The sequence below is a fragment of the Pipra filicauda genome, unplaced genomic scaffold (genome assembly GCF_003945595.2).
Source record: "Pipra filicauda isolate LSUMZ 115617 unplaced genomic scaffold, ASM394559v2 scaffold165_size2600900_pilon, whole genome shotgun sequence".
Lineage (NCBI taxonomy): Eukaryota > Metazoa > Chordata > Aves > Passeriformes > Pipridae > Pipra > Pipra filicauda.
Window position 1 is genome coordinate 331,656 of NW_024104162.1, and position 20,728 is coordinate 352,383.

General features: G+C 38.4%; 1 protein-coding gene across 2 annotated transcripts in view; it reads right to left on the reverse strand.

The window, feature by feature from the left end:
* The window catches only part of ARHGEF3 (Rho guanine nucleotide exchange factor 3), a 111,297-nt gene that overhangs the window by 59,529 nt on the left and 31,040 nt on the right, over positions 1-20,728 (reverse strand). Inside the window, exon 3 of one of the 2 annotated variants that reach the window (XM_027728334.2) lies at positions 17,292-17,358. In XM_027728334.2, coding sequence (XP_027584135.1) covers positions 17,292-17,358 — 67 coding nt within the window. Of the gene's footprint in view, positions 1-6,195; positions 6,264-17,291; positions 17,359-20,728 lie in introns of those variants that run through there. The other variant, XM_027728338.2, reaches the window with a different exon arrangement.

The following is a 20,728-nucleotide window of genomic DNA, read 5'->3' on the forward strand; positions in this document are numbered from 1 at the left end:
TTCAGGACAATGTATTTGCATAGGCACATCATACCCTTAGACCTTCTAAGTCACAGACAGACTCATTTCAAAATCAAACACAAAACTACTTACTTTTTCAGACTTTTTTATGGCACAGAAATCCATTTAACAAATGAGGATCCATTCAATCTACTGAAATAGATTTTCCCCACCCCCCAAAACCAAAAGTTCAAAACCCAGAAAAACTGGAAACCATTCAATTAGTTTGTATTTCAGGTTGCTTTCATATGAAAATATTTAAAAAACAGTCTTTTCAGAACATACCTCTGAACACACTTCAGCATTGCTAATTGGAAGAAAATAATTTTGTAAATAATGGACTTATAAGATCTCAATGAATGGAAATAGGTAGAAGTGCATATATATACACTAATATATAAAAATATATACATGTGCATATATAAGTATACACACACACACATGTAATTTGCAATAACACAGAAAAGGGAAAGCCACAGCTAACAAAGTTTTGAATCATTTTTACTGTTGAGGAAAAGGCAGGAAGGGATTCACTGTTCTGGGCTTTATGCTCCTCTCCGGCTTATGGTACACTTTTATCAGGGACAATGTCTTTATCAGACTGTTAAAAACCAAAACCAATCAAAGAAAAATAATTTGAAGAAATCAAGTAGAGTAAAAAATAAAATCCAAAAGGGATTAATGTGGAAGGAGGAGAGAAAACTGACCAAATATTTAATAAAAAGTCAAATATCACAGGCCAGAAAAGGTGCAAGTCACCATCCAAAGGGTGGATTATGTCTGCATGAAAAGCAGCTCTATTACATTATTTTTTTTCTTTTAATTTTAAAAAGCAATCAGTATCTCCTTAGCCAGCTGAGAGCACTTTAAATCTACAAGGAACCTTCACATCAAAAGCCTGTTGATGGCCCCAGGAATCACAGTCTGTGTTGAAGCAGCGAATAAGGGAATAAGGCAGGAGCACACTATCATTTTCTTTATAGAAAGACACCAAATCACAACAATGATCCAGATTTCCATTTGAATTTCTACTCACACTGGTTTTATACAAGATTCCTTTAAAAAAGAAAAAATACAGTTGGTTTATAAATTCTCTTTTTTATCAGCAACATCCACATGTGTACATACAAATATGCATGAGCACTTCTGTGCACCCTTCTAATTCTTAAATCCCTAACCTGTACAGAAGCTGCTAAGTTCAAAAGAATATTTCAAAAGAATATTCAGACACTAGAGGTCTCATCTTTTTTTACTTTGTAGTTTGTCAGTGTGTCCACACCCATCCAACTAACATGTTGATCTCTCTCTTAAAAAGTCTTGAAAAGTACCTCTTGCCAAGACCATATTTATTCCTTTAATGACTCCAAAAATTCCATCTGCTGTTGCTTCTGTGGTATATGTTTCAAGTTTTCACTGTTTTCCATTTCAAATCACATTCAAATGTTCTCAAAGTTATCAAGCTCCCAGTCAGTTATATCAGAGAGCATGAAGGACTTGAAGTCAGGACAGAGTCCAGTGATGAGGCACAAACATTACAAAACAGATATTAAAAGGTGTGAAAGAAGTGAGGTAGAATGAAAGAAACAATCCACAGTTCTAGAAAGAAATCCACAGAGCAGGGAAAGGTATCATATTAATCACACAAACATCTCTGCAATCCCCAGCAAGAAATCCCCTCATTTCCTGTTCAGTGTGGTCCTTGGTTCTGAGCTAACCAATTACAATTGCACGAATGAGTGATAATTCATTTCCTAGAGTTTAAGCTCTTTCAGAGAGAGGTGGATCTTCCATCATCTTTTAAAGCCCTCTTTCACTTTACCTTCATGCCAGTAGCAGTGTTGTCTCCCTGTTCCATCTTTCACTTCCATGGCTGTACCACTGACAGTTCCATGGGAAGACAAAAACATCTGAAAGCGAGTTTTCCCAAGCATGATGCTTTTTGTTTTAGCTGAACGATGCCTTATTATGCTTTTTGGGACCCTAATTTCAGAATACTGTATTCTAACATTAAATGTTTTTAAAAGAACAGAACCTGCTACCCTGCATTTCAGTATCACTGTTCTTTATGTCACACTGGCAAAAGGAACTTGCGATCACAAATTCCTTAGTTTTATAATAAAACTGGTTTCCGTGTATTTTTCCGCTGCCCTCTACTGTTCAGAACACCAGAGATATTCCAGGTTTCGTTTTCTCAAGAGCAACACAAAAATCTAAACATTAACTCTATTGTTTTTAAGGGAGAAACAGCCAGAGGTGACCCCTCAGCAGAGTCTGCACCGAGCCTGAGACACAGCTTGGAAGATCTGACTTCCCACCCGGCACATGTTCAGCTGGCAGGAGCCCTGGATACTGGTGTTAGGAACAGAACTTGCTTGTTCCTCATGTTGCAAGGAAAACAAACAAATGAAAAAACAGACTCTGCTCTAAGTCTGTTACAGCACAGCAGAAAGCTGAAAGGGAGGTGAGGTCATCTGTGGTGCTTAAAACCTTGCCACTGAAACTATTTAAGCCCTTCTGAGGAACCCTCCCCATCCCTGCCAGCCAAAATGGCAACTCCTCCTCACCCTCCTCTCACCACGGCAAACCCGAGTTCTGCAGTGCTTATTGTGATGGATTTGAGATTTTCCGGTCAATGTAATAGAAAATGAACACTGAAGTGAACAATGAAATGAAAGTTATATTCAATGTGTTTAACATTAACAACAGGAAATGGGTGTGCATGTACGGGATGCTGTAAGGACAAGGAGTAGCAGAGCTTTGTTTGAGGACTGGTATTTATTCTGTCTTTATTTAACCTTCTTCCTTCCCCTTTTTGGAAGACAGGGGAGAGGATCACTAATGGGAATCTAGCAAAGTTAAATAAAGTGAAACTTCTTCACAGTTTACTATAAAGTCCAAATCAAATACAGCTAAATAAGTTACATTTATTTCTTACTCCGCTGGAGTTTTTTGTTACATGAGTGAACAGCAACCTCTGTTATACAATCCTTTCTCAGAACTTGAAGACTGCTATGTAAATTATGCTTTTATTTAACACAATCAATATCTAACGATACTAAATTCACCTAGCATATAAATAAAAACTAAGATGCAATTCAAAAGAGTCCACACACTATTTAGATTCATCCTCTGTTCTTCTCACAAAAGCTTTTCAGCTGGGTTCTGTCAGATCCAGGTCTTTATACCCCCAGATAACATAATCAGTCAGCATGCAAATAATCCCTGGATTCCTTTGCCTTTGGCAACTTCATCTGAAGTGATGAAGTTGCAGCTCCAAGCCTTATATGTTGGTGTGGAGGGAGTTTATTACAGGTCTAGTGGTAAACCAAGAATAATCAAAGTTGGGGTGTTTTAGTGCTCTAACTCTATCCTCAAAGGTTTTGTGCACTTGCACATGGTGACTTCCTCTGCCTGGACAGCAACGACCTGTACTTGCTGCTGCTGATCATTTAATCACAGCTGCCAACAACCAGTTCTAGGCCCAAACTGCTGCATCTGTGTATGTAAGAGGGAAGACTTTTTTCTTGGAACAAAAACCACAATGAAATTTTCTCACTTGAAAAGCAGATTCATTCAAATGACACGATTTCTTTTTTGTTTTAGGCTTGTGGCTTTCATTGTTTGTTTTTAAAAATCCAAGTAAGCTTCTCATTGTAAAAGGGAGGTTGGATCACTGATGCTGTGCACAGCACCAGAACCACATACAGCAGAATGAAATAATCTCCATAAACTAGGTCTTCATGTGTCATTCAACTGGCTGATGTGCATAAACTGCAGTCACTCCAGCCTTTTCTAATTCTCTACTGCTGCTCTGCCTTCCCCCAGTGTCCTGCCCTCAGCACCACTGTGCTGCTGTACCTTTAAACCACAGACAGGTTCCTGCATGTGGCTTTTGATGTAAGTGCCTCAAGTGCTGCTCTTCAGCATCACACAGAACAGAGAAAATGGCTGCACCCAAAATGCATTTTTCTGCAGGTAAAAACAATACCACTTTTAGTGAAACTGCATGTTGCTATATCTATTTTGGACAAAGCATATAGAACAGGAGATGGAATTTGCACCCAACTTAAAAGATTTCAAAGTGAGCACAGCAATATTAGTAGAGGCTAAACAATCTGTGTGATTTTACTTCAACCACGCATTTGCCGTGTGTTCCATGAAAACTGGCATCTATTTTTCTTCTGCTATAAATGTTCAAGTGAAAATTTATCTAAAATACATACCCATAGCAAATATGCATATTAATTACATCCAAAAAGACCACACCAATTTAATAGTGTTGCAATTAAAAATAGCCAGTCCCAGTCTTAAGTTATTTAATAAAACTTGAGAATTCAATTTTATTATGTCTATTAAACTAATTTTATTCATTGACTAGCTCTTCATTCATCTGACAGTCTTAATAAACTTTCCAAGCCTGCTGAAATTTTGATACCTTTCTTAAACATGATTTAAGTCAGAACTGCATAAAGTACACCAGGTAACATCTTAAAAATATTCTGTGCAATAAACTTATCACAGATCATCTCTTTCACTATTGAAAATTGTCACAGGGAACATAAAAACCCTCACACACACACACACACACACACACGTATATAATCCCCATTAACAATCCAGTCTTAAGGTTCAGCGTACTTAAGCCTCATTCTCCACAGCAAATCCAAGAGCATACAGGCCTTTGAACACAGTCACAGAATTTTGGTTGGAAAAACCCTCTAAGATCACCAAGTCCAACCATTAACCCTGCACTGCCAAGGCCACCAGTTACCCATGTCCCTCAGTGCCACATCTACATGACTTTTAAATCCCGCCAGGGATGGTGACTCCACCACTCCCTTGGCAGCCCGTTCCAGTGCTTGACAAATCTTTCTGTGAAGAAATTTTCCCTAATATCCAATCTAAACCTGCCCTGGTGCAACTTGAGGCCATTTCCTCCTGTCCTATCACTTGTTACCTGGGAGAAGAGACCAACCCCCACCCGGCTACAACCTCCTTTCGGGCAAGTGCAGAGAGCCCTAAGGTCTCCATATCCCTGACTTGCCTCACACTTCAGGCCTCCACCTTTACCACATGTTTTTAAGAACTTCAAAGTGCAGTTTCAGTCAATGTAGACACAAATATTTTGACATGCTTCTTAAATGAGAGGAAGCTCTCTAGTGCTCCAGCAAGGGAAAGGATGCTATAAACTGGGACTGGAGCTGCAAAGTTAGAGATCTGTTCACTTGTGTCCTAATGTGCTACTCTTATTCACATATTAACAGCCCGAAATCAAAACCCACACAAATCATTAAGAACAACCCAGTACTAAATGCTAACCATTACAACATGTAAAACAGGTCTGAAAAGTTTTTACGCCACAAAGTTCGAAATTACAGATTTTAATTCTATACTTCATTCTACTGCTTAATTAACATTAATCAGGAAGCATTTACCCCAAAAATATTTAACCTGAATCTCCCTTGCTGTGAAATAAGCCTCCTTATTCCTGTGCTACCCTTGGCAAATACAGAGAACAAGTGCCCACTTTATAATTGCTCCCACACACTCAAACATGTACTCACACCTCATATCACGTCTTGGTTTTGTATACACAAGATGCACTAAATCTTTTAAACTTCCTTCAAAGGCTGTATTTTCTACAGTTATTATCAGGTTTGATACTTTTCTATGCACATTTTTCCAAAGTGCAGAGTCTGTAACAGCACCCAGTTTTCCAGGTGTTACCACACCCACATGCTGCAGAGCAGAATCATTCTGCACTGTAAATACACTGGAAATAGGATCTGTTGCAGCTTTCACTTTGACAATGGATACACTAATGCATATTGCTATAAGTGCTCCCCTAGCATCAGCCAAAATCCTCATTTTTATGCTAGGAGACAGAGGCAGAGATGATTATTACACATGTACGATAAAAAAAACAAAACCAAAACACCTAAACCCACCATCCTGCAGCAACAAACTACCAACACAGAGAAAAATAAACCGTCCTCCATCCCACTGGGAATATCCGAGTGTATTACCTAAACCAATTTCTTTCCTTACAGAAGGAAACAATCCTGGCTAAGCAAAATTTTGGTTTAATCAATACCCTGTTTTAAATCCTGGCATGCTTGGAAGCAACATCTGTGCAATTTCAACTTAAACACACACAAACAACAAAGAGTTCCACGACCCCAAATTCACGCTTACCTGGTAATGCACAAAAAAGCAGCACCACACCATGAGGTACTTTGTATTGTACTCAGATTTTAGGAGGTTTCTTAACATTCAACGTGACTGTGAAAAGTCTTTGTTACAAAGGAGTCCCTATGTCTCTCCTTCAGTTTTGGGCAGGAACTCCTCCCCATGCAGCCACACAGTTTGCTCTCGCTTCCTGTCATGCAGCGGACTACAAGTGTCAGAAGCCGAGGGATCCGTATTGTCCTGTCTATCTCTGTTGTGGTTTGCTCCCACAGACTTCTCCCAATAATATTTTAAACAGGCAAAAGTGGTTTACAGATTGCCAACAGATGAATGGCACCAGTTAAAGGTAAAGATAGCATTAATATGCTTTTAAAATAAAAGGTTGGTGTTTGGGGACTTTGAGACTCAGTAACTGAAACACAGTCCATCTCCTACCTGTGCAATTCTCAGTCTTAAACAGCAGCAATGGGCTTTAAACTCAAGGGCAGACAACTATCTCCAAGTGTAGATGTCTCAGCAAACTAAACAGCTGGTAGATACTGGATAGAGCTTTTAAATATTTATTTTACAAAAAACTTTTAGTATTTGAAAAGTTAGGGGACCTGCTAAGCAGGGATTCTTAAATTAACAGAAAGTGTAATAGCAAGAATTCAGCAAAGAATGTTTTAGAACCAGCCCAGAATAAAGAACCAGAGATGAGCTTGACAGAGCACCCAGAGTTGGATGTGAGAAGATGTCAAGGAAGTGCAGACTTTGATTTTATCCCTGGTAGTTCAGTATAACTGACGAGAGAAACTCCCTTTTTGTTGATTCTCCTCCGATCTGGATAAGGAAGCCTTTAGCAGCTGCATCCTATGAAACCTGGTGAATCTTTGTTTCACTGGAGTTTTGAAAGCTATGTATCTTAAGCATCAAGAAAGCATTCAACCTAAAGTTATTGCTCCCTCAGAAAATGAAATAAGACTGTTCCTACCTTAATGACATAAAATTTCCCAGCTCACTTGGGTTTTCAAACCTGCGGATCTCCTCCTGCAAGGGGGACACACACACTGGTGTGTGATCATCAGTGTGACTGAGAACTTAAGGTCAATAAACTGACAGGATTAGGTTCCAGATTCATAATCCAAACTGCAAAATATAATAGTTCCTTGAGAGTTCTTATATTTGCATGACAAATCATTCTGCAGACAAGAAATACTGAGTGAGATTGACTTGCTAATAATGAGTCTTCAGCGGGGTCTCTCAAACTGCCAGCTGGGTCACCAGTGTTTTCTAGTACGTGTTTCCCTTTGATATATACTTAGTTAATTTTCTTGACCCCAAAAAATGGAATCCATAATCATCTCAAGTGGTTGAAACACAAGCTTTGGACAACTTTTATGCAAGTCATCCTCAGAAACCAGCAAAAAGAAACTACTGAGAGAAAGATGAGATTTGGTTCTTTTTTAAAGCATATGTGGACTCTAATGTAAAGAACAAGTGCAAATACAGGGAGAAGTAAGATCCTGGAACTTTTCTAATGCTTTGTACACACACTGTAAATACACAGTGAAAAGTTTCCTGAGTGCTCTACCTTCTAAAATAGTTTCTATGCATGTGTAAGATCTTGCATTCTTGGTTTGGGAAAACTTCTTGATTAGTCATATTAGATGACTGAATATGTTCCCACTACTATTGCAAAGAGACTTCTGTGTTTGTTTAGGACTTAAGTAATAATTGTGTGAGAAGTTCAGGCAAGTATCCATACTGGACAAAGAAAAACAGCTGAATGTCAACAGTTTCATTTTAACATACCAGTACAATGAACACATTTTTGTCATATTTTCTACATTAACAGATACAAAGTTCAAGCCATATATTTAGCAAAGCCTGCAAACTTTTTTTACTGCATTCTCTATGTTAAACCAGAATTAGACCTTTCAGGTGCAGGGAGGGTGAGTATTGTTTGATAAGAGTTTAAGCACTGAAAAAGGTATGAGAGCAATCTGGGATTTTCACTTAATTCAGCTCTTGAGTGGATGCAGCTGAGTCATTTCACTTCTAAACCAATAGAGCTTCACCTGCACATGTCACTTAGGCTGAATTCCACCCCCAAAAAAGTGCTTCAAACCTTGTCTTAGTAAATTATTTACAGGTGTCTGAAGAGTCTGTTAAAGCATAAGATTAATTCAGTCTAAAAACGTGGTTTAAAAATTAGGAAAAACAATGTGAAATGCACTAAGAAGTTGACATGAATAAATACGAAGATTTAAGATATTATGCCTGAGCAAACAATAAAATTCATTTTAAAAACAGCTATCTTCTTTCTCCTTTAATTAAATTATCTGGCAATAATATTCCACTTTTTATTAAGTATCTTATATCCTGTAAATTATTTTAACTGTATATATCTATACACACACAGATAATTAATTCACATCCTTACACTTCACTCCTGATCTGTCCCTATCTTGTTCAATCTTTTGTGACTTGCTCAGATCTACAAACACAGAGCTGTTTTTGCCAGCTGCCTGCTTCCAGTGGGCAAGAATGTCAAGACAAATGTAAATTTGGGTAGGAAGATCACAGCAATTCGAACTTCATTTTTAAAGAAAACAAGCCCTTAGTGAGGTGGTGCAATCTTTCTTCAGAGCAAAAAGTTTCTGCTGAGCTCGGAGGAAGAAGATAAAGGGTGAAACTGATACTAGTGAGGCACCAATTCCTTTGAGAAGAGGAGCTGTGACATCTCTGCAGACAGAAAACACTAACTGAAAGACCCTTCAGAAAGCAGACATTTTAGGGCATTTTACTCAAGCATTTCCATTTTGGGGTAATGTAAATACTGTTGGCCTGTCTTCCCTACCTAAAGATGAGCTAAAACCCAATCTAGCCACGTTCTTTTCAGACTTTTCCAGCAGAACACAGTCTATTTTTCAAAGGAAATACATATAAATTCTATATATAAGCCTCCAATTTTTTTTTCAAGGATTCTTTACTTTCTCTTTATTAACTTGTCAGTAGATCTAAGTTATTTCTTAAACCATCTTTCACCCCCTACAGGAAACCCTAATCCTCTGCTACCAGAATTTGTCAAAACCTCAGCCAGCATTAAATATAGGAGTGCAATTATTTCAAGTGTTATTAGACTGATAGGTTTGTGGTTTCTCACATATAATCCCAGAGATAATGACATGGAGAATTCTAAGATAATGCTTCCTAGAATGTGGAAAAGTTTGTCATGGTTTTGTGAAGACACTGAGAAGAGAATAATTTTAATTTTTACTTCTAGGATTGTAGTAGTCCAGAAGCAAGTGCCTCCCCAAACTGCAGCAGTCACTGCCCAACTGAGCACCCTCAGGAAGTGCTGCAGTTCCCCTCTCATCTCCTCCCAGTATTCTTCCAGTCAGGACATGCAATCTAATCTTCTTAGGAGTGCTATAACTGCCCTCATTTCACGACCTTCTCACAAGGCTACTGGACTGATTTGGACTGGCAGTGTCTGCTGGCACATAGATTAGAACTGCTTTCTCATTGTGCATTATGAGTGTTTTAAGAACACTAAATATAACTCTCTCTGAAAAGCTTTACAACTAACCACAATCCAGAAAGAAACAGCACCAGTGTACAATTTTTGCACCAAACCCAATGTAATAAGTATTTTTAAATGTGCATTTTACAGATCTTTAGAACATTACCTCAAATCACGTTAGGATCATATTGTGTGCAGTGCTCCATACATCCTCAATCAGAATGGGATAGCCCATTTCAAGACATGTAGAAGAACCCAGGAATTACAAAAATCTGTCACCATGAATGAAATATAATAGCTGCAACAGATCTGAATCTACTATAAAAAATTTAATTTAGCATTATTTAACAAATGTTACAGTATGTTCTTACATATGTTTAGTTTGTAAATTCTTTCTAGAAAGAATAGTTTATTATTATGTTTACATGATATCTAGCAAAATGGAGACCTGTTTTGCTGGCTGCTACTGTAATAAGAAAATTTGTTTCCAGGCTGCAATAAATAGAGGAGACCATCATATCATTCTTATTATGCATTTGTGGCAGAGTTTAAAAGATAGCCATAATTTTTAATTGCTGTGTACATTCTAACCACAACATTAGCTTTCAAGAAGAAAAGCAAACAAAACAGCAATTCAAGTCCATGTGTGCAATGTGGATCATCTGAATCTGAAACAGTATAGCATCAATAAAACACCAATATATAGTTAAAAATTGCTTCTAAAACGCTGGTTTCTCAGACTGAGTGGCATTAAATTCAGCTGGACAACAGCATCACCCTCTTAACCATTACAAGCTTCTGAAACAAAGTCATAGGAAACAGTAAATTCACATCACGTGTTCTCAAAGAGCAGCCACTGGTGGGGTGGGGGAAAACAAATACAAAGAAATGGGCAGAGTTTGGTTTGAGTTTAATTGAACTGGGGTCAAGTTCATCTGCTGCTGAACAAAGAAAAGAACAGTAAATGACAGCAGGAGTACAAGGTAACACCCAGTCTATGATTAAAGACAGGAAATCTGCTATATAACAGAACATCCAACTCAACCTAAGAGAATGACAATTGGACCTATCTGCTTCATCACATGCTGCCTCTAGCTCAGTATTGTTTGTATGTGCAAAAGAGCTGCCATGACAGGTTAACAGCATATACAGAATATTTCTACTATAAATAACAACCACGCCCGGAACAAAAATAAACTTGTTACAAAGCACTTACAAAGATCCATAAAATAAAACCCTACAACCTTAACAGAATGACCCTATGAAGTATTTTTTTAAAAAAACCCACATGAATTCTGTGAAAAGATAACATGATAAGGATAAGAAATCCTTCCAAATGGGAGATATCTGACTATTTTCATCATCAGAAAAACTCAAAATATTAACTGAATAATTGAGCTGTAATAAGCAGAATACCTACCCTTTACAACACAAACCATGAATCTTGCAGGTGTAAAAGTCTATGAAGGTCTCTTCAAGAATGTGTTAGCTGCTGTAAAAGCACAACTTGAAATTCTTGCCCCAAGAAACAGAATCTAAAGTGTCTTTTCTATAACTAGCATGTAATTAACTTGAAAGCACCTCTGTGAACTAGGTAGACAGGTATCATGGCCGTGTTACTTAACTCACAGATGACTTCAGGTGTACAGGTAGTGAAAGTTTAATAAAACAGCTACTGAACTGAGTTAGTGAAGTCACTGCAAACTCCTATTACAGCCCTCTCTAGATAGCATGAGCAACAACAGCTCATAAAACATGCACAAAATGTCCCAAACCATTAAAACCCTATTGGAGTCTTTAGGCCAGCCTGCATCACTCTCCTTTGTAACTCACCTCTAAACAACTCACGGATGTCTCTCCAGCACGTGTTCATGATTTTTGCTGTACTACTGTATGCAAAGGACCTTGCAATTTACACTACTCCTTGATCCTACAAAAAGATATGGACATTTGTTACAGACCTAAGAACTAACATATCAACAAACTGTGTTTTGTTGGAATTTCAGACAAAACATTCCGGCGTGACAAGACTAACCTGACATCACACACTGTGGACAGAAGCCATGGTAATTAAACCACGCTGAGTCACACATGAGTTTGGAATAATACAATTTGGAATTCTTCAAAATCATCTCACAGGCAATGTTACTCTGCACTGTTTTTTAAATTCAGTGTATACATTAAGAATAAACAATTCTGATAAGTGTTTTGGAACTGCAGATGGAATTGACTGCTATCCAGTTACGCAAATGCCACACAATGAATTTCTGATAGCATCTCTATTGTTTGCCAACATAAACCTTGCTGTTCCAAGAGAAATTAGTCTTGTGACTAATCAACAACAGTTCCAATGGTTTGTTCAAAAACAAAACCAATAACAAGCTAAACCTTTTAAAACTCCGCCCACAGAATAAGCAGAGAGACATCAAACCCAACTCTTTTACAAACAAGAATCAGTGTCCAGGGTGTCTACTTGCTCCAGTTTATAAGCCCTAGTCAGAACTGTGGATCATTGAAGGAAATTTGTAGCACTCCTGTTGCCCCTTACATTGCTGCTATCACAGAGTGAAGTAAAGTTTCCCTGCTCCAGGAACGCTGCAGAGAAAGAACTGCAAGAACAGACTTATAGAGTCGCTTCTTACTATTTTTAGTATCAGGGAGAGAAACATTCTGGTTCAAGACAGGCCAATGCTGGACAGCGGCACAACAGCACCTCCCCAAAGGCCGACTAAGAGCAAGGCTGAGCAGAGACAGGCAGTGAAAGGGAAGGGCTGAGGCAACTGAACTCTGAGACAGAAGAGCTGGAACCCACTGAAAGGAGACAGAGGACGAGATCTAAAAGGAGTGAGCAATGCCCAGTAATACATCATCTCTTAGAAAGTAAGAAAGGGAACATGGAATTTTTCTTTTCAAAGAGAAAGAGGGATGAGACAGGTCAAGCATCCACCTGGTATCTCCTTAACCTGCTGCAGGAGGTTAGAAGAAAGAGAGGGACTCTGCAGATGTAAAGGGAGGAGCAGCAGCAGCAGAGCAGCTGTGGGAGGGCAGGGATGCCAGCCAGACTCCCCCTGCCCATGGCACGGGAAGGAACCAGTCTCTGACTGTTGTCCTAACAGGTATAATTATTCCACTCACAGCTATGCTGTGATTACACAAAGTGTAGAAAAATATGCTGTCAATGACACAAAGTCACCATCCTCCTGTGAGGAAGCTACTTAAATTGTGCATAAAAGTACATTAAAATAACAGAAAAACGCAAGTGCTTTTTAATGTATATGATAACTTGTGTTCTAAAATCATACTGGACAGACTAAGTATGTCTGGTATTTAAGCACATTTGATCTAGAGACAGCAGTGCATAACTTGGTTTCAACAATATGAATAAAGGTCTGTCAATAACAATTCTAATAAGTTTTTGTTACAGGTAACATCTTTGCTTAAGCAAACGAGTATCAGTGGATACAGATCCAGTCAGAATCCAGGATAGGTACAGAAGTGCTTTCTATAGTAGCACATGATTATGTAATTTATGTAATTAATCATCAAGTTAAAGCTAGGAAAGAACTTTTCTCTTTTAGCATTTTTTATCTTGTTGAGATTCCTGCACCCTGAAGGCAATAACTGAAGTCTACCAGTCTGCACAAAAATAAATATACTGCTTTGTAAATACTGTCTGAAAAGTGTGGAATTCTTCCCATTTGGCATGAAAGACACCTTTTTTGCCACAAGCACAGATGCAGTAAAACAAGCAAAGAAACCACTTACACATCTAAAACTGACCTTCAGCATGTTTAACACTTTTTTAATGCCAGATTTCTCATAAATTAGATCAGCCTTTCCTACAAGTGACCACATCTGCAGCTTGGTTAGTTAAATGCTTTTGCAAAACTAAAAAGAAAACAAAAAAGGAGGAAATAGGAAGAAGCCTAGTTGCAATAAATTATCTTCAATCTTCAGGCAACTGCACACTAAACACATGCCTCAAACTATTTAAATTACAAAATGTTGGTTTAGATTTCACTATTTATTTTTAGCACTGAAGTTCTTCAGCCAAATTTGTTGGAGGGGGGGAATAGAGAAATAATCTTAATGGTTCAGATGTTTGTTTAAAGCATGCAGGAAATGATGCTTTCTTGGTGGAACAGTGGAGAGACATATCAGAGATAAGCACAGACAAAACCAGCATCCTCTTCAGTTCTGCCTACAGCCCCAATAATCTTCACTAATCAGGTAACTGCTTTTCTTTTGATTGTCTGGCAGTTTCTTCATAGTCATCTCCAGTGTCAGCATATCAACACTGGGACCAACATGTACCACCACTACTTCTGCAAACATATCTGAATGCTTCAGTAGAAAAACAAACATTTAAAGACTTCCAGTCACATATCTAAGTCCAGAAGTTTATCCTGCTGGCAAAAACAGAAAGTGGGTCATTTTAAGGGAGTAGGAAGGGAGATGGATAAAGAAGCTGAAGTCTTAAACACCTGAGAGTTTCATAGTCTTCTTGAATTCAGAACTTTCTTATTTGTAAGACTGACTGCTCTTACTATGGAAAAAAATAGCACCCAAGTGTGTAACTCAGGACTGGATCATACCTAGCAAAACCCCACAGAAACTTTAATTCTGACATCTTCGAACTGTGCGTGGGTGACTGTACCAATGTGACCCTCGTTTGATGGAATGCTTTATTACTAAAACTGTTTGCCACTCTACATGGCAACACCACACACTATTTCCACAGACACTAAGAGCAGCATATTCACCAATCATGCACAGGCACCAGACAGTGGTGCTGAGGAAAGCCACTTACCTGTACCAAGGTTTTAAGGGAAGGGTGGCATGGAAATGAGAAGAAGAGAGAAAGTTAATGGCAACCAGAAGATAAAGCAAAAATGGGATTAATACTGATCTCTGTGCCAAGATCTGTGCTGTTGCCTTCTTTACATTCATTATTGACCTGCCTCTGAATTGCCCCATCCCATCAGGTATTTGTTTCTTCTCCTTACCAAGCCTCTGCCACAGATTGCTCCCCCACCCACGTGTCACCTCATCACCCCAGGTCAATGCTTGTAAAGGCTGAGCTGATAAACCTGCAGTGCTTTATAGAAGATTTCTGACTCCTCTGCATATTTCCACCAGCTTTCTTCCATTTCTATATTTTATCCATTTCCACTCTCTTTCTCTCACGCATCTTCCATGGTTCTCTGCTTTCTCCACCCCTTCTTTCCAACTTGCAGATTCCTCCTCTTTCCTTCTCCCATCCTATACCCATTATCTTCCTTTGCTTTATTCCTTTTCTACTCTAAGTACCACATCCAACACCTGATCTCCTATGTTTTGGTCTTCCCATTGCACTGTCCCTCCAGTGAGGGATATTCTTACCTCCACAGGTTTTCTGTTTGATCCTCTGAAATGACAGTTCTCATTATAAATACCCCTATAAATCCCTCTGTAATAGTTTATTTGCTGGACACCTGACTGTAAAACCTCTTCAAAGCCCAAATTAACCTGATGCCTTGTGTATGCACAGGAAGAGCATATAGTGGAAAGACTGCACTCTTAATTCAATCTCAATCAGATTTGATTTGTTTAGTTAAAAAAAAAAAAGAAAGAAAGAAAAGAAACTCCCTTCTCCCCAGTGATACCTAAATACTGTTCAAAGTTCTGGAAGTAACTGCTACCACTATCTAAAAATGACAGCATTGGTAGAAACACATGATAGCATCTTAACTGAAAATCCCCATTGAGAGAATTCAACATGATCTCTAACCATGGGGCTTGAGAGAGCTGCTCAGGATGGAAATAAGCTGCTTCTGATAAATTTAAGTAAGGAGAGGAAAAGAAGTGCAGAGGAGTTTCTTTGGTAAATGTGTAGCATCTGGGCCTTCCTTATCTTCCTTTGAGGTTTACGTTGGTGTATGTTCAAAGATGCTTTAACATGAGCCCTTATCAACGTGATGCAGAGACCTTCAAAATCAGTGAACTAGTTGCAAAGTGAGGACAGGCAGATGAACACAGTGTTGCAATTTGGTGCTTAATCACTTGATTACTTTTTATTTTTTGTGACTGTTAAAATGACCCTGTATTATAGTCTCCTGATGTTCTATATTATCTACTATAGAAATAGCATAGAAGTTGAAAAGAACACAGCTATGAGTAAGTCAGCTCTAGAGTTGTGTTTGTTATACTCAAGTGTGGCTCTGCTCCACTGTCAACATTAACTTAGTTCTTTTACCCAATAAGGTTTTAGTCTTGTTGGAGCAAAGACATCAAAGCTAACCTTTTATCATTCACCACCTCTATGAAAACCTTCGTTACTTTAAGTCTGCTCACTGGGCTTTTCATAACACAATTTTTCCATCCATCAGAATAGAGTTAATGCTCAGACACTGCAAACATCAACAGTGAGACATCTTTTCCAGTGCTCACCTATGGTGGTTTCAGCATCCAAACAGACCAAGTGAACAACTGATAGAGGTTCTTCCCTCACAGTAAATGATAGTGTGCTCTATTTAAAACACCGAATTAGAATGCAAGAGTCACTACCAGATACTGTAAAAAATATTTTGAGCAGCACAGACCAGTAAGCCTGTCAATGCCATTTACCCTTTCAGCAAAGCATTTATGTCTGGCTACTTAAATGCTTTGTTGGAAGAAGCTCAGAGAAAATTTATATGCTCTCCTAAGTACAAGTCAGTCCAAATTACAGGTAATGGTAATATACTATTTATTATACCAAAAGAAGTTTGCAAGGCAGAAAAGCCTTTCCTTTAACCAAAAGATTACTATGACTTAGGTACAACATGCAGTGACAACTTCTCCTAGACTATATCCCAGGCTACAGCACTTACACACATGGCAAACACACCATTGCCATTGAACATCACCACTACCAAGGTTTCCAACAAATGGTGTACGAGGTTTCAGAGGTCATAGGGAACAGAGAGGGGACAACATGCCTCTCTGAACAAACTAACCTATGTAAGAAGCAGATCTCTGAAACCTGAAGCAGAAAAGACTAAAAGCTCCTGATACCACCAGCAAATATTAAGGTTCTAAGTGTCACTTGCTTTGCTTTTTGATGTATCTTTTCAGTCAGTTACTGTGGGAACCCACATGCTTCTGTATTTCCTTGCTCAGCCAACCAAACAGAAATAAAACCTATTCCCTTCTGCCTTGTAGAAGGGACTCATGTAATTTTTGTTATGATTCTTCAACTGTATTTCACATATACAAACTTTCAACAAGATAACTTTACAAATATATATACTACAGTAAAACAGCACTTAAACTATATGTATCAGTTGAGTTTTCATTATTTATTTTCAGATATGAAAATACACCCTTTTTTTTTAAAAGTGGCACTGTAGGTTAACCTACTTTAAACTGTCTCCCGCACCCCTCATAACAATACAGCCAATCACATTAAAAAAAAAAGCTAGTATATTTTAGAAAGCCTTTTAGGAGGGCACAAAAATGAAAAGTTCGAGTCTAATTGTTCAGTCGTGATTTTAGTCCTTGCAGATCATGCTTTAACTACAAAGTTACACTGCAACAAAGTGTTAGAGTGTGAACAAAACAATACTAAACTTACCCCTCTGAAATTCCAGCCCTTGGTGGAAGGAAACAAGGAAAAATTGTTCTGTTGCTGTTGTTTCGGCCTGCAAGATGAGAAAAGACAAGTGTTTACCTTTTCAGCTGCCCTGTTTTCTGTATCAACAGCAGAATGACAACAGAGGGAGAAAAGAAAAACACAAACATGCTTCAAGCAGCAAGACACCTCAGATTTCCTTGGCTGTACCTCTGACAGGTTTCTGTCTTCAGTGTAGTTACAGGTTTTAATTCAGATTGAGAGCTAAGGGACATGGCAGCCTTACAGGCCTTCAGAGACGCACTGACTTGATGACTGTCAACAACTTATTACTCCCACTGATTTTCCACAAGGAGAGACAACCCTGACCCAAACAAGCTGTGAAGATGCAATTATGCCATGTGATGCAGGATGGTGCAGGCTGCAGCTGCACTGGATGAGGACACAAAGAGCCTTTAATCCTGCCACTGAAGCCACGCGAAGCACCAGTGCAAAGCACGTCAGCCACACTCTGGTGTGACGCTAAAAACTAGAAGCCAACTTCTGTTTTTACTCCTTCCAAAAAGAAGAAAAAAAATAAAATAAAATCTTTCTCCTACTCTATAATTATCACTGTACAATTATTTCTGAAAAGGAACCATAACATTGTCCACTTCACTCTTAATGAGTGCTTTTCACCAGTAGGATCTTAAATTACTTCACAAAGGTAGGCAAACATTGCTGAGATTTTACACACGAAGTCAGATCAAAGCTCGACTGACCTGCTGGAGCTGACCAAACCAACAAAGAGTTTGGCAGCAGGACCCAAGTGCTGAGCACACTGCAACCCCAACCATGCAATTATACACCTTACAGAAGCTACCACAAATAATAACAGGGACACCAAAACTTGGTTAAAACTCAGCAAATTAAATGGCTGCTTTTCAAACCTCACCATCCAACAATAACAGGACGGATGTTTTGCAGTTAAAGCACTGAACTAACACGAGTCGTTCCTGCTGCTTATAGTTCTTGAAGGACTCCAATATACCATGCCCCAGTTTCTTTTCTGTAGAGTCAGGATGGCAATAGTTTTCACTGGTTTTCTTACTGTCTTCTCTATTTTCGTGTCAAATATTTGCTGTATGGACGTTTTTCTTATTCTGTTCATTAAAACACATCATAGAGCTGTGATCACAGGAGATGTTTTTTGATGCCAGTATAATGCAAAAGATAAAATTATAATCATGATAATTAAGTAATTTTTGTAACATCAAAGGTTGAGATGTAAATCTCAGTTTTTCACTCTATCAGCCTGCCAACCAGAAAGAATATCAATATTGAAATGTATTGATAAAGTCATTAAAAAGCAGAAGTCACTACACATGACAGACTTTAACATCGAAGACTGTCCCACTAATAAATCCTCCTAGTACAGCTTTCCAAGTTAAAATATTATGAAACTGCATTTCTAACATAAAAGCCTCACTGGAACAGTAACTGCATTATGAAAAGAGAAAAATGTGATTAACAAAAGTTACACAGATAATTGTTCCAATGGTTTTTTGCACTTTTTTAGTCACAGATGACCTCACACTGGAACCAATTAGATTTTCAAAAAACATACTCTGAGCTTTACAGAAAGTTGTACTCCTTCTCAAAAAGTGTGTTTAAACTTATGTTTCAGCACTTTTATCTTCTATTTTAACATTGTTCTGGTATTTATTTTAGCATTTGATTAAGAACTGCACTAGTTTTATACTAGTTAAGCTGAATATAGGGGAAACAACAGATATTTCAACTTCAATATAGCAGGTGTTATGATATTTTAGACAACGTTTCAAGGGAAATGAAGACTACATTAAAAATTATCTCCCCACAATCATTCTGTAATGAGAACTAAGAACTCTGTAATAAGCAATAAATTTCACGGAATCACAGAATATACTGAGATGGAAGGGACCCACAAGGATCATCAAGTCCAACTCCTGGCCCTGCACCTCAAGTAATAAAACATAGTTCTTCCAAAAGTAAGACCTCATTTACCATTTTCAATTTGGTCCTTCACTATCTTATTTTGATCTCTTGGTCTTCCCATCTGTCAACATCAGTGAGAACTGTACTGAAAAAGAAATAGAGTAAAGCAGAATTTTTCAACCAAAGAAAAAAAGAGGAGTCAGATTAATAGGCATTAACAGTGATGAGCAGACCTGACTTTTAGAGGCACTTACGTCTAAGATAAATCACTCAGGTACTACAGTAAGGCTTTTTCAAATGTCAAGTACAAGACAGGGATGGTCCCTCTAACTGCAAGCACTGTGATTAACATTTGTGAACTGCACCAAATAGATTATCATAGGCTGGATCTCGGCTGAGAAAAGGAAGCGTTGTAATAATGTGTGAGGTAAAGGAGGAGTTCCTCCCTACAATTATTGTAAGGATAGTCTGAAAGCTGTAATCTGTAACACTTGACTTTTCCTACGCATGGATCTCTTTCAGCTAAAAGACTCCAAAACACTTTCTCCTCAGTACCGCGGTTTTAAGAATGAAAGACTAGAAGGTGGGGCTATAAAGGAACTCTTAACACTGTGGGAGGGAGGGGGTCACCACACCTGCCAGCTGAGCTTGGTTTGGGGATTCCTATGGAAAGTTTACCTTGGAAACAGAAGCCTGAAACCAAGTCCCTCCAGTGTGAGAGAAGTGCAAGCAGAGACCTGTCCCTTGGAAAGGTAGCCAGTGGCGATCCTCAACATTCAGCCTGTCTCTTTGGGTGTGAAATTCCTCCTTCTCCTCATTAGCAGATGTTTTAACTGTTTATCTTCCATTTGATCCTCAAGCTCCAGCCTTGGCAACACAAACCCTGGAAATGGCATCTTCATGCCTCAGTAGCTCCGATGTTCCTTAGATCCCTTGAAACGTTTACAGGGAATGACCAAACTATATTGACTTGCTCACCTGCTACTTTCCTACTGTAATCCTGCTGGTCGATAAGAGCAACTTAGAATTTTACTGAACAAAACTTTGATTACTGCAGGAACTTTTGACACTGGAGATATCCCTTGAGCTGTGGCACTGGCTTTGATCAAGGTGCTTCTACTACTCTTTTGTACCCCGGGGAGTAAAATGCTTCTGTCCTTAACATGTGTAGGGTTTTCTATTTAGGTTCTCTCGCACACATACTGGGGATATATAATAAAAGTATCTGTTGGACAAATATATCCTTATTGAAATCTTTCTTTAGACACAATTGTTAGACACCAGATGAACATGCCTTCTAGAATAAATTAGTGGAGATTTTTTGTGCAACATCTACTGTGCTGCAGGTTAATTATATAATGACAGTCAGTAAGTGTATAAAGGAATCTAAAAACAACAACATGGGCTGAATGTTTTAAAGTTTCTATTACATTTACTAACAAAAGTGTATTAGCTGCCTTGAAGCATGATGATGAGATAAATGA